The following is a 10,399-nucleotide window of genomic DNA, read 5'->3' as shown; positions in this document are numbered from 1 at the left end:
CAGCCTCCACCTCCCAGGGTTCAAGCAATTCTCCTTTCTCAGCCTCCCGAGTAGCTGGGATTACAGGTATGCACCACCACATCCAGCTATTTTTTGTATTTTTAGTAGAGATGGAGTTTTGCCATGTTGCCCAGGCTGATCCTGAACTCCTGACACCCACCTCGACCTCCCAAAGTGCTGGGATTACAGGCGTGAGATGCTGCACCTGGCCAGCTACTATCACAATTTTTAAAATCACAAATGTTGCAAGAGTTTAAAGTATTTTAAATTTAATTGTGCTAATATTTAACATGTACATCATGTTTTGTTCTCAAGCTGTATCACTGCCCACATAGTTAACAACATTGAATCCAAACCACTAACTCATGAGAGGCCATCCCAGGAGAATAAGGCAGTTAGAGGGGAATCTTCCTAGAGCCTCTTTTGTGACTGTTGAGCCTATTACTTCGGGAACGTATTACTTCTTTTGAAGTTTCCCTCTGGGAGGAGCCAAGATAATCTTACAGGCAAAAAGAGGCTTCAGGTGACACACAGACATTACACAACCCCCTGCCCAGCCCTCACCTTCAGCGAACCCCTGCCTTCCAGCATCACTCGCCTCAGGTGTTGGAGCAGAGGCCGGCCTGCAGTTCTAGGGTCTCCTGGGCATGCCTGCCTGTTACTGGCACAGCAATCTTTGTGTGTGGCCCAAGGATCTTCTATACCCATGGCTGGGGCAGCAGGGCAGAAAACAGCCTCCACTTTTGAGGGAGATTTTAGCACTGCATGTCCTCAGACCCCGTTCCCTCAAGGGACATCTCACTTCAGTTCTTTTCAGAAAGGCCCACTGGGCTGGGTGCAGTGACTGGCCTGTAATCCCGATACTTTGGGAGGCTGAGGCAGGAAGATCACTTGAGCCCAGGTATTCAAGACCAGACTGGGCATGAGACCCCTGTCTCTACAAAAAAATTTTAAAATTAGTCAGGTGTGGTGGCTTGCACCTGTAGTCTCAGCTGCTTAGGAGGCTGAAGCAGGAGAATCCCTTGACCCCGGGAGGTTGAGGCTGCAGTGAGCCATGATCGTGCATCTGCACTCCAGCTTAGGCGACAAAGTGAGACCCAGTCTCAGGATAAAAGAAAGGCTAACTGGCATCTGAAACTTCTTGTGAGATTCAATCTCCCTCTGCTGCTAAGATAAAAATAAGAAAGTATTACATATATGAAATAAAATAATTTCACATTTCTTAAAATATTCCTGTAGGCAGCTTGGCCAGGTTACTTTGTATCCATCCAACCACGGATGGCACTGGAATGCCTTCCACCTGTGCTGGGAGTGGGGCAGGTCCCCAGGTGGCAGGGTGCATGCCACACAAGTCAGGACAACAGCGGGGACTGAGCTTTGCTCCAACTTTTGGTCTAGAGAGACCACCCCAAAGTCTGGACATTTGGAAAATATTTGAAATCTAGGAGGCACCCAATGTGAGGAGCAAACTCACCCGTCCAAACCCAAAGAATGGACTCAGAGACCCAGACAACAGTGAAAGAGGCTTTTAATAAGATTGCGTGTCTAATGAGCAGGCACATCCGGCACTGTTTCAACAAGCAACGTATCCCCTAGTGTGCACGCTCCTCCTTCCTTACAGGCTGAGTACCATGGGGTCACAATCTTCCCAGACGGTGCTTACTGGTTGTCAGCCGGGGGCTTTAGGCGTTTTCTTTAGGACTGTCTTGCTGCATTTTGTTACAGCCTGCAGTGCATTGCAATCTTAGTCCACTTAGGAGCTCTTCAAGTATTTGACTTATGACCTAAGTAGCTAGGCTGGCTGGTAGGAACAGACAAAGTAAGCTATTTTGCAGGCCAGTAAACTTTCCTTTTAGACTCAACTTTTTTGGTTCGGGTGAGGGCAACTAAGAAAGTGGGGAGGGGGCAGAAGGGGGAGCCGACAAGAAGGCATCGGCTAGCCTGAAGGGCCTAGCACATCCCGTTTCTTCCGTAGTTTGCTGACCTAAGCCAATTCAAGGCACTTTGTCTTAAAAATGAACCACTGTATACCTTATTTCCTTCACCCAAGTAACAGCTTAAAGTTTTACTTTGAGTCACCTGTTCTTTGACCAACAGTTTCTAAATAGCTGTATACTGCCCCCCAAAAAAGTTGTATTTAACAAGGAGCAGCCCCTATTTGAATGATTTAGCAGCAAGCTAAGGCGAAGACACACAGTGCTCACATTTCAGAATAAGAACACATTTATTCAGATGAGCCAGAAGTCCAGGGTCACGCAGCTTCGCCTGCAGGAGATGCTTTACACACTCTCCCATTTTCTTTTCAGAACATACACTGTGGGAATTCACAAACTAAAACAAATCTCTGGTGACTTCCTATCTGTACATTATGCTTTACAGCTTCAATTGAATTTTTTTAAAACTTAACTTCCAAGCTGGCCTGCCTAATACTGTGAGTCAAAAGTAACCCTAAAAAGCAAAAACACACAGCACTGAAGGGTCTCTGGGTGGTAATGTCAGCGTGGGCTGGGGAGGTGAGACCAAGCACATGGCCAGCAGACCGCAGGACGGGCCCTGGGGCTCATCATACAGAAATATGACAAGAGAGTGAAGTCACAACTTCAGATGTCATCGGAGCTATCTATATATGACACACACATTATAAACAAATAACCTGGAACACTTCACAACATATGACACCTGTTCTACCTGGGAATGCAAACCCTGAGCTGAAAATAAGAACACCGATGTGGGAGACACCACAGCCTGAAGCTGCTCTCCTCTTCCCTCCTCTCCTCTCCCCTCCTCTCCTCTCCTCTCCCCTCCTCTCCTCTCCCCTCCCCTCCTCTCCTCTCCCCTCCTCTCCTCTCCTCTCCTCCAGTCCCGTGATGGGTTACGCTGAGCCAGCAATGTGCATGCACTAACTCCACAGGTGTTAAAGGTAAGGTCACTTCTAAACACACAACACAATTACCTTAAACATTAGGACGTTAAAAGTTAAAACCCCAGCCAGGCGTGGTGGCTCACACCTGTAATCCCAGCACTTTGGGAGGCTGAGGTGAGTGGATCACTTGAGGTCAGGAGTTCGAGACCAGCCTGATCAACATGGTGAAATCCTGTCTCTACTAAAAATACCAAAAAAAAAAAAAAAATTAGCCAGATGTTGTCGTGGGCGCCTGTAATCCCAGCTACTCGGGAGGCTGAGGCAGGAGAATCGCTTGAACCCAGGAGGCAGAGGTTGCAATGAGCCGAGGTTGCGCCACTGCACTCCAGCCTGGGCCACAGAGTGAGACTCCATCTCACAGAAAAGAAACAGCTGCTGGCCATCAGTCCTGACGGACCACAGCACTTACTACCCACGGACAGGCTGCTTCAGAGCTTGGCACTGGCAGGCACACTGGTTTTAAAGAGGAATTATGCAAGGAAGCAAGGGAACAGCCAACCTTTGCTGGCAACGGCGCTCACGGGGTTGCCCCGAAGGCTGCTTCTGCCACTCACACCGCACACTCACATCTTCCCTTCCTCCTGACTTCCATTTCCTCTCCCCGCTCTGAGGATCGAGCCCTGACAGGGACAGACTGTGAGGGACAAGGAGACTGTTGGCCCCAACCAATCCCAGTCGTGCCACACGGAGAGAGGGAAGAACTCTCAGGGAGATGCCGAAAGGGGCCACGTCAGCCAAAGCAGAAGGGGCTTTTTTAGAATCAGGGAAGGGAATGGGACCCACCCGGAAAAGGCACTGTGCCTTTTCTGTGCTGTGGCCGAAGCTTCGATTCCAAACCGAGATATGGACCACACTCCTGAAAGCACCCATGGCAGGTCGTGACTGAAGTTATTTTGGCAAAGGGCCGAAGAAAAGGTCTGGCCCAAAATAACTGACCTGAAATAACAGAAATTTCCCCTTCCTAACCTTCTTTCGTTCAACTTAGTATTCTAATAGATGAGAATTTGGTTTAACGTGAGGCCTCCCTCCCTCAGAAGGCACGGCAGCCCGCAGGGAGGGCTCAGCCCCATTCTTGGTTAGGTTTGGTTTTGCCTGGAGGTGCGGCAAGTTCTGTGCCATGAAAGCGATTTCCCTCCAGCTCTGGAGACAGGCGGGGCACAGCTTCAGTGACTTTTCTTTTTTTGTGGGAAAAAGGTGTACTTTGTAGGGTTAAACTCTTCCCAGATGCGCTCAAATTCTTCCAGAAAAAGCCGCACGTACTCGTCGTCCTCCATGATGAGAACGTTCTCCCTGTTGTTCTGGATGGCTTGCGTGGTCCAGTTGAGCGAGCCAGTGATGAGCACCCGCTTGTCCACGATGGCAAACTTGTGATGCATGTAGCCCAGGTCCTGATCGTGCCGGACCTGGATCCCTGCAGAAAGGACAAGGTGGTGATTTCATTCCATGCAGGAGTCCCGCCTCCAGTGTGGACTGTTCCTGGGGGCTACTGGCTTTATGCTTCCAGTTTGGTGGGCCAGGAAAGCCCGCCACGCTTTCACAGAGTGGTGGCGGCTAAGCTCCCAGGAGGGACACTTGAGAACCACAGAGGGGACATCACACACGGGGCCAGAGCATCACACACAGGCCGTGGGGGACTGGGCGGGCCGTGGTCTGGGTGAGACCACACCTCCGAGTCTATGGCAGCCAGTATACTGCTTGCGGTCGAAGCTGTCACTAACCCGGTCAGAGGTGACCAGGGCAAAGACAGAGTGTGAGCCTTCAGGTTCTGACTCCTCCACAGCTAAGGCTGAGAGCCGTGCCCACTCTGCTCAGAGAGGCCCCGGTGTCTGGCAGCAGAGCCCAATTTGCTGGCACAACCTCGGCCACCAAGGCAGGAAGGGCCCTACCTAACAACGCACAAATGAATTCTCTTCTGCACCCCCGTTTCCTTCACCAAAGAACCAGGCATCCCTGCCTCTGCTCTTCCCAGCTTTCAAACTCCTCCTGGGAAGGGCCTGTGTCTGTCTCCCCTGGAATCACTCATGACCTGCCTCACTCATGACCTGCTCAAGGAATGAGGCCGTCAGAAATGGGGGTTAGAAGAAGTTTTAAACAGGCTGCCATGGAACACAGCTGCCAGATTTTCCAAATCAAAATACAGGACATCCAAGTTAAATGGAATTTCAGATAGAGAGTCATCTTTGAAGGGAAGCGTGTCCCACGGAGTACTGGGAACATAACTTAAAAATCACTCCCTGTGCATGGAACTCACATTTAATTGTGCCTCCCGAATTGGGCCTGGCAGGATGGGGACTTGGTGGCTTCCTTACCTCGGGGATCCAATCCTTTTTACACTCTGGCCACTCCGCCAGCACGTCCTGTCGGCACGGCCCTCCAAACACATTCCTCCACATGGTGGGCAATCTAAAACCCCACCATTGCCGACATCTCCGCCTCCGCTGGGATCCACTGCCCACCTCCCCGTCCCCTCCCCGCAGCCCACCACCTCTGGCCACAGAGGACTCCCTGCCGTTCTTCACAAGGCAGTCAGTATGTGACCCAGGGCGTCTGTGCTGCTACCCCTTCCAGCTGCACGCCTCTCCCTCCGGACAGCCCACGCGTGTCCGCAAGGCCCCTGCCCTGAGTGTCACTGCCCCTGGGCAGCTGACCTGGCCCACGCCACTTCCCCCCACACCACTGCCTCCTTACCCTGCTTTATGAAATTTTCTTGGCCCTTCTTAGTGCCCTAAATGAAATATTCGTGACTTAGTTGGCATCTCCATGGGAACCTGGCCTTGTGCCCTAGGATGTTCCAGCTCCTCACAAATACTGGCACGCAGGGGACATTCCTTGAACAGATGAATGCCACCGGACAGCCTCGAAGTCAGCGAGGATGTTGGGAGGCCATCCCAGAGGGAATCCGATGGGACCTTGGTCTAGGGGCCCTTGAAGGGTCTTCACCAATCTCAGCTTCTACGACTCGAAAAGCAACTCAAACAGAACTGTACTGTGCACGCCTGGAGGTCCCCAAACCTCCCGTTAAAATCACCAACGCATTGGACGACAGCTCTTGAGGCTCGTGCCCCACTCTGCTTCCACGTGGGGTGCAACATGCCCCACACCACCCAGGGCAGGGAGGGACCCTGGCTGACTCTGGAGAGGCTGCTCTGCGGCCCAAGTCAACGAGAGGCCATGGCTGTGCAGAAGGAACGGGCGGCAGTGACCACTGCCCAGCTTGGACAGTTGCCAGGCTCCACGTGTCTCTCAGTCACTGCGACCACCAGAATGATGAGCTCCAGCGGGAGCACATGCAGGCGTGACTCTCTGGGTGCCTGAGTGATGGAGACAGGGAGAGGCCCAAGAGTCTGTGGGTGCACAAAAGGCAAGAGTCGGCTGGGCCGCGGAACTGGGCCAGGATGGACTGAGAATCCTCAGGCGGGACAAGGATCCCAAATATTCACACTTCCTGGTCCCTTCTGTCCCCACCCCATGAGAGAGGTGCCCCCGCCAGCGAGATATGTGTTCCACTCCTTTTGCAGCTGGGAAAACGAACGTCCTGGCGCTGCTTTCTGGAACATATGTTTAGGTCTCCCAGAGCCCGGTGGCCTGAGGTTCACTCGGCAGCAGGTGGCCGCCTCTCCCCAGAGCCCTTCAGTCTGGAAGTCCAAGCACAACCCTGGCGTCCAGGTCCCCGGCCAGCAGGATCCAGGTCACCACAGGCCGTCCGGGGGTCTCCGGCAGCCTGCAGGAGGGCGAGCCCGGGCTGCAGCAGTCCCGAAAAAGTTTTTCGCTGGCGGCGCCCGGGGAGTTGCTAGGGGAGCCTGCTCTGCCTCTAACCCGGCACACGCAGGCCCACCCGCTTCCAGCATGCCAGGACAGGTCACTTAGAAAACTGCCCCCACCGCGGAGGCACCGAGGGCCCGGCTCGCTTATGCCAGCGCAGCCTGCTAGACCTTTCGTGGGGGCTCTGCTTTCTCCGCGTTACACCACCCCTACTCCACAACGCCACGAGGAAAGTAAATGAGGCCTTAGCCCGTTCCCAAACCCCCTCCCCTAAGTGTCCACCTTTGCCTAGGACCCCGCGTGGCTCAGGCCGGCCTTCTCCGCCTGGACCCCGCCGGGCCTACCTGCCTTGCGCAGCAGGCCGATTTGCGAGCCGTTGAGGGCCATGTAGTCGCAGTCGGTGACGACCCTCACTCGCACCCCGCGCTGGTGCAGCAACTGCACAGCGCGGCCCAGCTGCGGACTGGAGAAGGCGAACAGGCAAAGCTCCAGGCTGGCGCGGGCGGCCAACAGGGCACGCAGCAGGCGGCTCAGCGCGCTCTCGCCGTGGGGGAGGCCGCACGGGCAGCCCTCGGGGAGCTCGGCCAGCGCCGCGCCCGGAGCCCGCAGCAGAGCCTCGGTACAGGTCACCTGCGACGGGAAGAACAGCACCTCGCGCCGCGGCCGCCGCCGCCTGGACCGCAGCCAGCGCAGCACCCCGGGCAGCGCCTCCAGGGCCAGAGCCAGGCCCATAGCCGCCGCAGCCGCCACCTGCCACCGCAACCGCCCCATGCCGCTGCTGACCGGGGCCCCAGGGGCACGCCGCCGCACCCGAGTCTGCGCGCCCCCAGCCCCGGACCGCCACGCGCCAGGCCACGCCCCCCTCACGCGCCGCCAACGGCCACGTGCCAGGCCACGCCCAGCCCCCATGGTCACATGCCATGCCACGCCCCCGTCACACCCCGCCAACGGCCACGTGCAAAGTCACGCCCCCAGCCCCCGAGGGCCACGCGCTAGGCCGCGCCATGCCCTCACAACTGCCACTCACCAAGCTGAACCCACCCCTCCCACTAGCCCACCCCCAGCCCTCAACGGGTGACCACGCCTCCCTCCACGCACCAGGCCACGCCCCCCGCCACAGGCCCCCTAAGGCCAGGCCGCGCCCTCCATTTTCCTTCCAGCCTGGCGCCCGGCCCTGCCCCCCTGGTCCGACCTCCCACCACGTGCCAAGCCGCGCCCCCAAGCCCGCGCCACCAGGCAGCACCTGCACACCTGCGGGCCACGGGCCCTAGCGCACCCGTCACCTGCCCAGGCCAGAGACCGCCCTCCGCCCTATAAACCTGAGCAACCCCGGCTCTCCTCGCTTGGAGCACAGCAGAGCTGCTCCGGAAATGTGGGGTCACACCTTCACTGTCTTCGCCCGAGCAGCTAGGCTAGGCTGAGGAAGGACCTGGGAACACAGATATCAGGGAATCAGCACGGCTGGAGGCAGCATTGGAACCCGGCGTACTGGAGGCGGTGGCAGAGTGGGGATGCCCAAGCGCAGAGCTAGGCCCCTAAAGGTTTTTTCCCAGCCCAACGGGATCTCTGGCGTTGTTGGAAGGCCTGCCCTGCTTTAAGCATAAACAGAGGAAGAGACAAAGGCAGCTGAGGGCACTGGCCCGGGGGCATAGGGAAATGGGCAATGTATTGTTCTGGGCTGGATCCTGGAACAGAAAGAAGGCATTCACGGAAAAACTGGTGAGAGCCAAATAAAGTCTGGAGCTTAATCGCATTGTACCAATATCAGTTTCTTAGCTTTGACAAATACATGAAAGGAATGTCAAAGGCTAACAAAGGAAGCTGGGTGGGGGTAAATGGAACTCTCTGTTCTACGAAACTTTTCTGTAAATCAAGTTATTCTAAATTAAAAGTTTATTAAAATATTCAACTTGCACCTTTCATATGATCCAGCTATCCCACTCCTAGGAGAAAGGATGGGATCCATTAACACATGCACATGTTCACCAGTGTTCCTGGCAGGCTTGTGTGCCTAGAACAACCCAAACGCACATCAACAGGTAAATAGGTAAATAAGCTTTTGTATATCTATACAAGGGAATGCTATTTAGCAGTAAAATAGAATGAAGTGGCCTGGCACAGTGGCCCACGCCTGTAATCCCAGAACTTTGGGAGGCTGAGGCGGGAGGATAGCTTGAGTTCAGGAATTTGAAACCAGCCTGGCCAACATGGTGAAACACTGTCTCTACCAAAAAATACAAAAATTAGCTGGGTGCGGGGGCATGTGCCTGTAATCCCAGCTGCACAGGAGGCTGAGGTGGGAGAATCGCTTGAGCTCTGGAGACTAAGATTGCAGTGAGCCAAGATCATGCCGTTATTGCACTCTAGCCTGGGTGACACAGGAAGACCCTGTCCCCCCCCTCAAAAAAAAAAAGTACTCATATATGCTACAACGTGGATGAATTTCATTAATACTGAGTGGGAAAAGCCAGACAGAAAGAGTACATACTGTATTATTCCATTTACATAACATTCTAGAAAACACAAACTAGACAGAGGGAAAGCAGACCAGTGTAGCCTGGAGGGGCCAACAAAGCCACAAGGAAGTGGACTGATGGATGTGTGTTTATCAACTTGACTGTGGTGGTTTCACGGGTATACACGTGTCAAATTGTATGGTTTAAATAAGTAAAATGTATGTCAGTGATTACGTCAATAAAAAAATTTTTTTTTTTTTTTGAGATGAAGTCTCACTCTGTTGCCCAGGCTGGAGTGCAGTGGCACAATCTCGGCTCACTGTAACCTTCACCTCCCGGGTTCAAGCAATTCTCCTGCCTCAGCCTCCCGAGTAGCTGGGACTACAAATGCACACTATCACACCCGGCTAAATTTTTTTTTGTATTTTTAGTAGAGACGGGGTTTCATCGTGTTAGCCAGGCTGGTCTCAATCTCCTGACTTCATGATCCTCCCGCCACGGCCTCCCAAAATGCTGGGATTACAGGCGTGAGCCACCGCGCCCAGCCAATAAAATTCTTAACAAAGAAAATGAGCACTTGAGTTTAGTGCTGGCTCCCAGGCTTCCTAGTTGCATGGTCTAGGGCAAGTTGATTCATCTCTTTGAACTTCACTTTCCTCATCTAAAACGATAATGAGAGGAGGGACTTGTAGTTATGGAAGTAAAAAGAAGGACTCAAATCCCTCCAAAGAGGGATAAGCAAAAATAAAACTGGGGGAAATGGTCAAAAACAGCCACTTCATGGCTGGAAGTCTACCAACGGCAGACAACAAAATGAGAAGCTTTATTTGATTTTTATTTATTTTTTGTCTTTCAGTTTCTATTTTTAACTTTGTGGGTATATAGAAGTTATATGTATTTATTGGGTACATGAGATATTTTGGTACAGACATGGAATTTGTAATAATCACATAAGGGTAAATGGGATATCCATCACCTTAAGCATTTATCCTTTCTTTGTGTTGCAACATTTAGTTACTAGTTTTTTATTTTTACTTTTTATTTTTTTTTTTTTTTCAGATGTAGTCTTGCTCTGTCATCCAGGCTGGAGTGCAGTGGCATGATCTCGGCTCACTGCAACCTCCATCTCCCGGATTCAAGCGATTCTTCTGCCTCAGCCTCCAGAGTAGCTGGGATTACAGGCACCCACCACCATGCCCGGCTAATTTTTGTATGTTTAGTGGAGATGGGGTTTCACCATGTTGGCCAGGCTGGTCTC

General features: G+C 53.2%; 1 protein-coding gene across 1 annotated transcript; it reads right to left on the bottom strand.

Moving 5' to 3' along the window:
• Positions 1-2,208: 2,208 nt before the first annotated feature.
• PLD6 (phospholipase D family member 6) lies at positions 2,209-7,456 on the bottom strand. The gene is made up of 2 exons (XM_050763480.1): positions 7,030-7,456; positions 2,209-4,334 (listed from the first exon to the last, which is right to left on the bottom strand). Exons 1-2 carry the CDS (start codon positions 7,454-7,456, stop codon positions 4,087-4,089), a joined length of 675 nt encoding a protein of 224 aa, XP_050619437.1. The 3' UTR covers positions 2,209-4,086.
• Between the last annotated feature and the right edge of the window lie 2,943 nt (positions 7,457-10,399).

Source organism: Macaca thibetana, chromosome 16, assembly GCF_024542745.1.
Source record: "Macaca thibetana thibetana isolate TM-01 chromosome 16, ASM2454274v1, whole genome shotgun sequence".
NCBI lineage: Eukaryota > Metazoa > Chordata > Mammalia > Primates > Cercopithecidae > Macaca > Macaca thibetana.
This window is presented reverse-complemented; position numbering and strand designations above follow the sequence as displayed.

Excerpts from the sequence above, each read along its gene's own strand:
- PLD6 (XM_050763480.1), bottom strand. The coding sequence starts at position 7,456 with ATGGGGCGGTTGCGGTGGCAGGTGGCGGCTGCGGCGGCTATGGGCCTG. Across the intron at positions 4,335-7,029 it reads CGGCCTGCTGCGCAAGGCAG|GGATCCAGGTCCGGCACGAT; the intron begins GTAGGCCCGGCG and ends TCCTTTCTGCAG.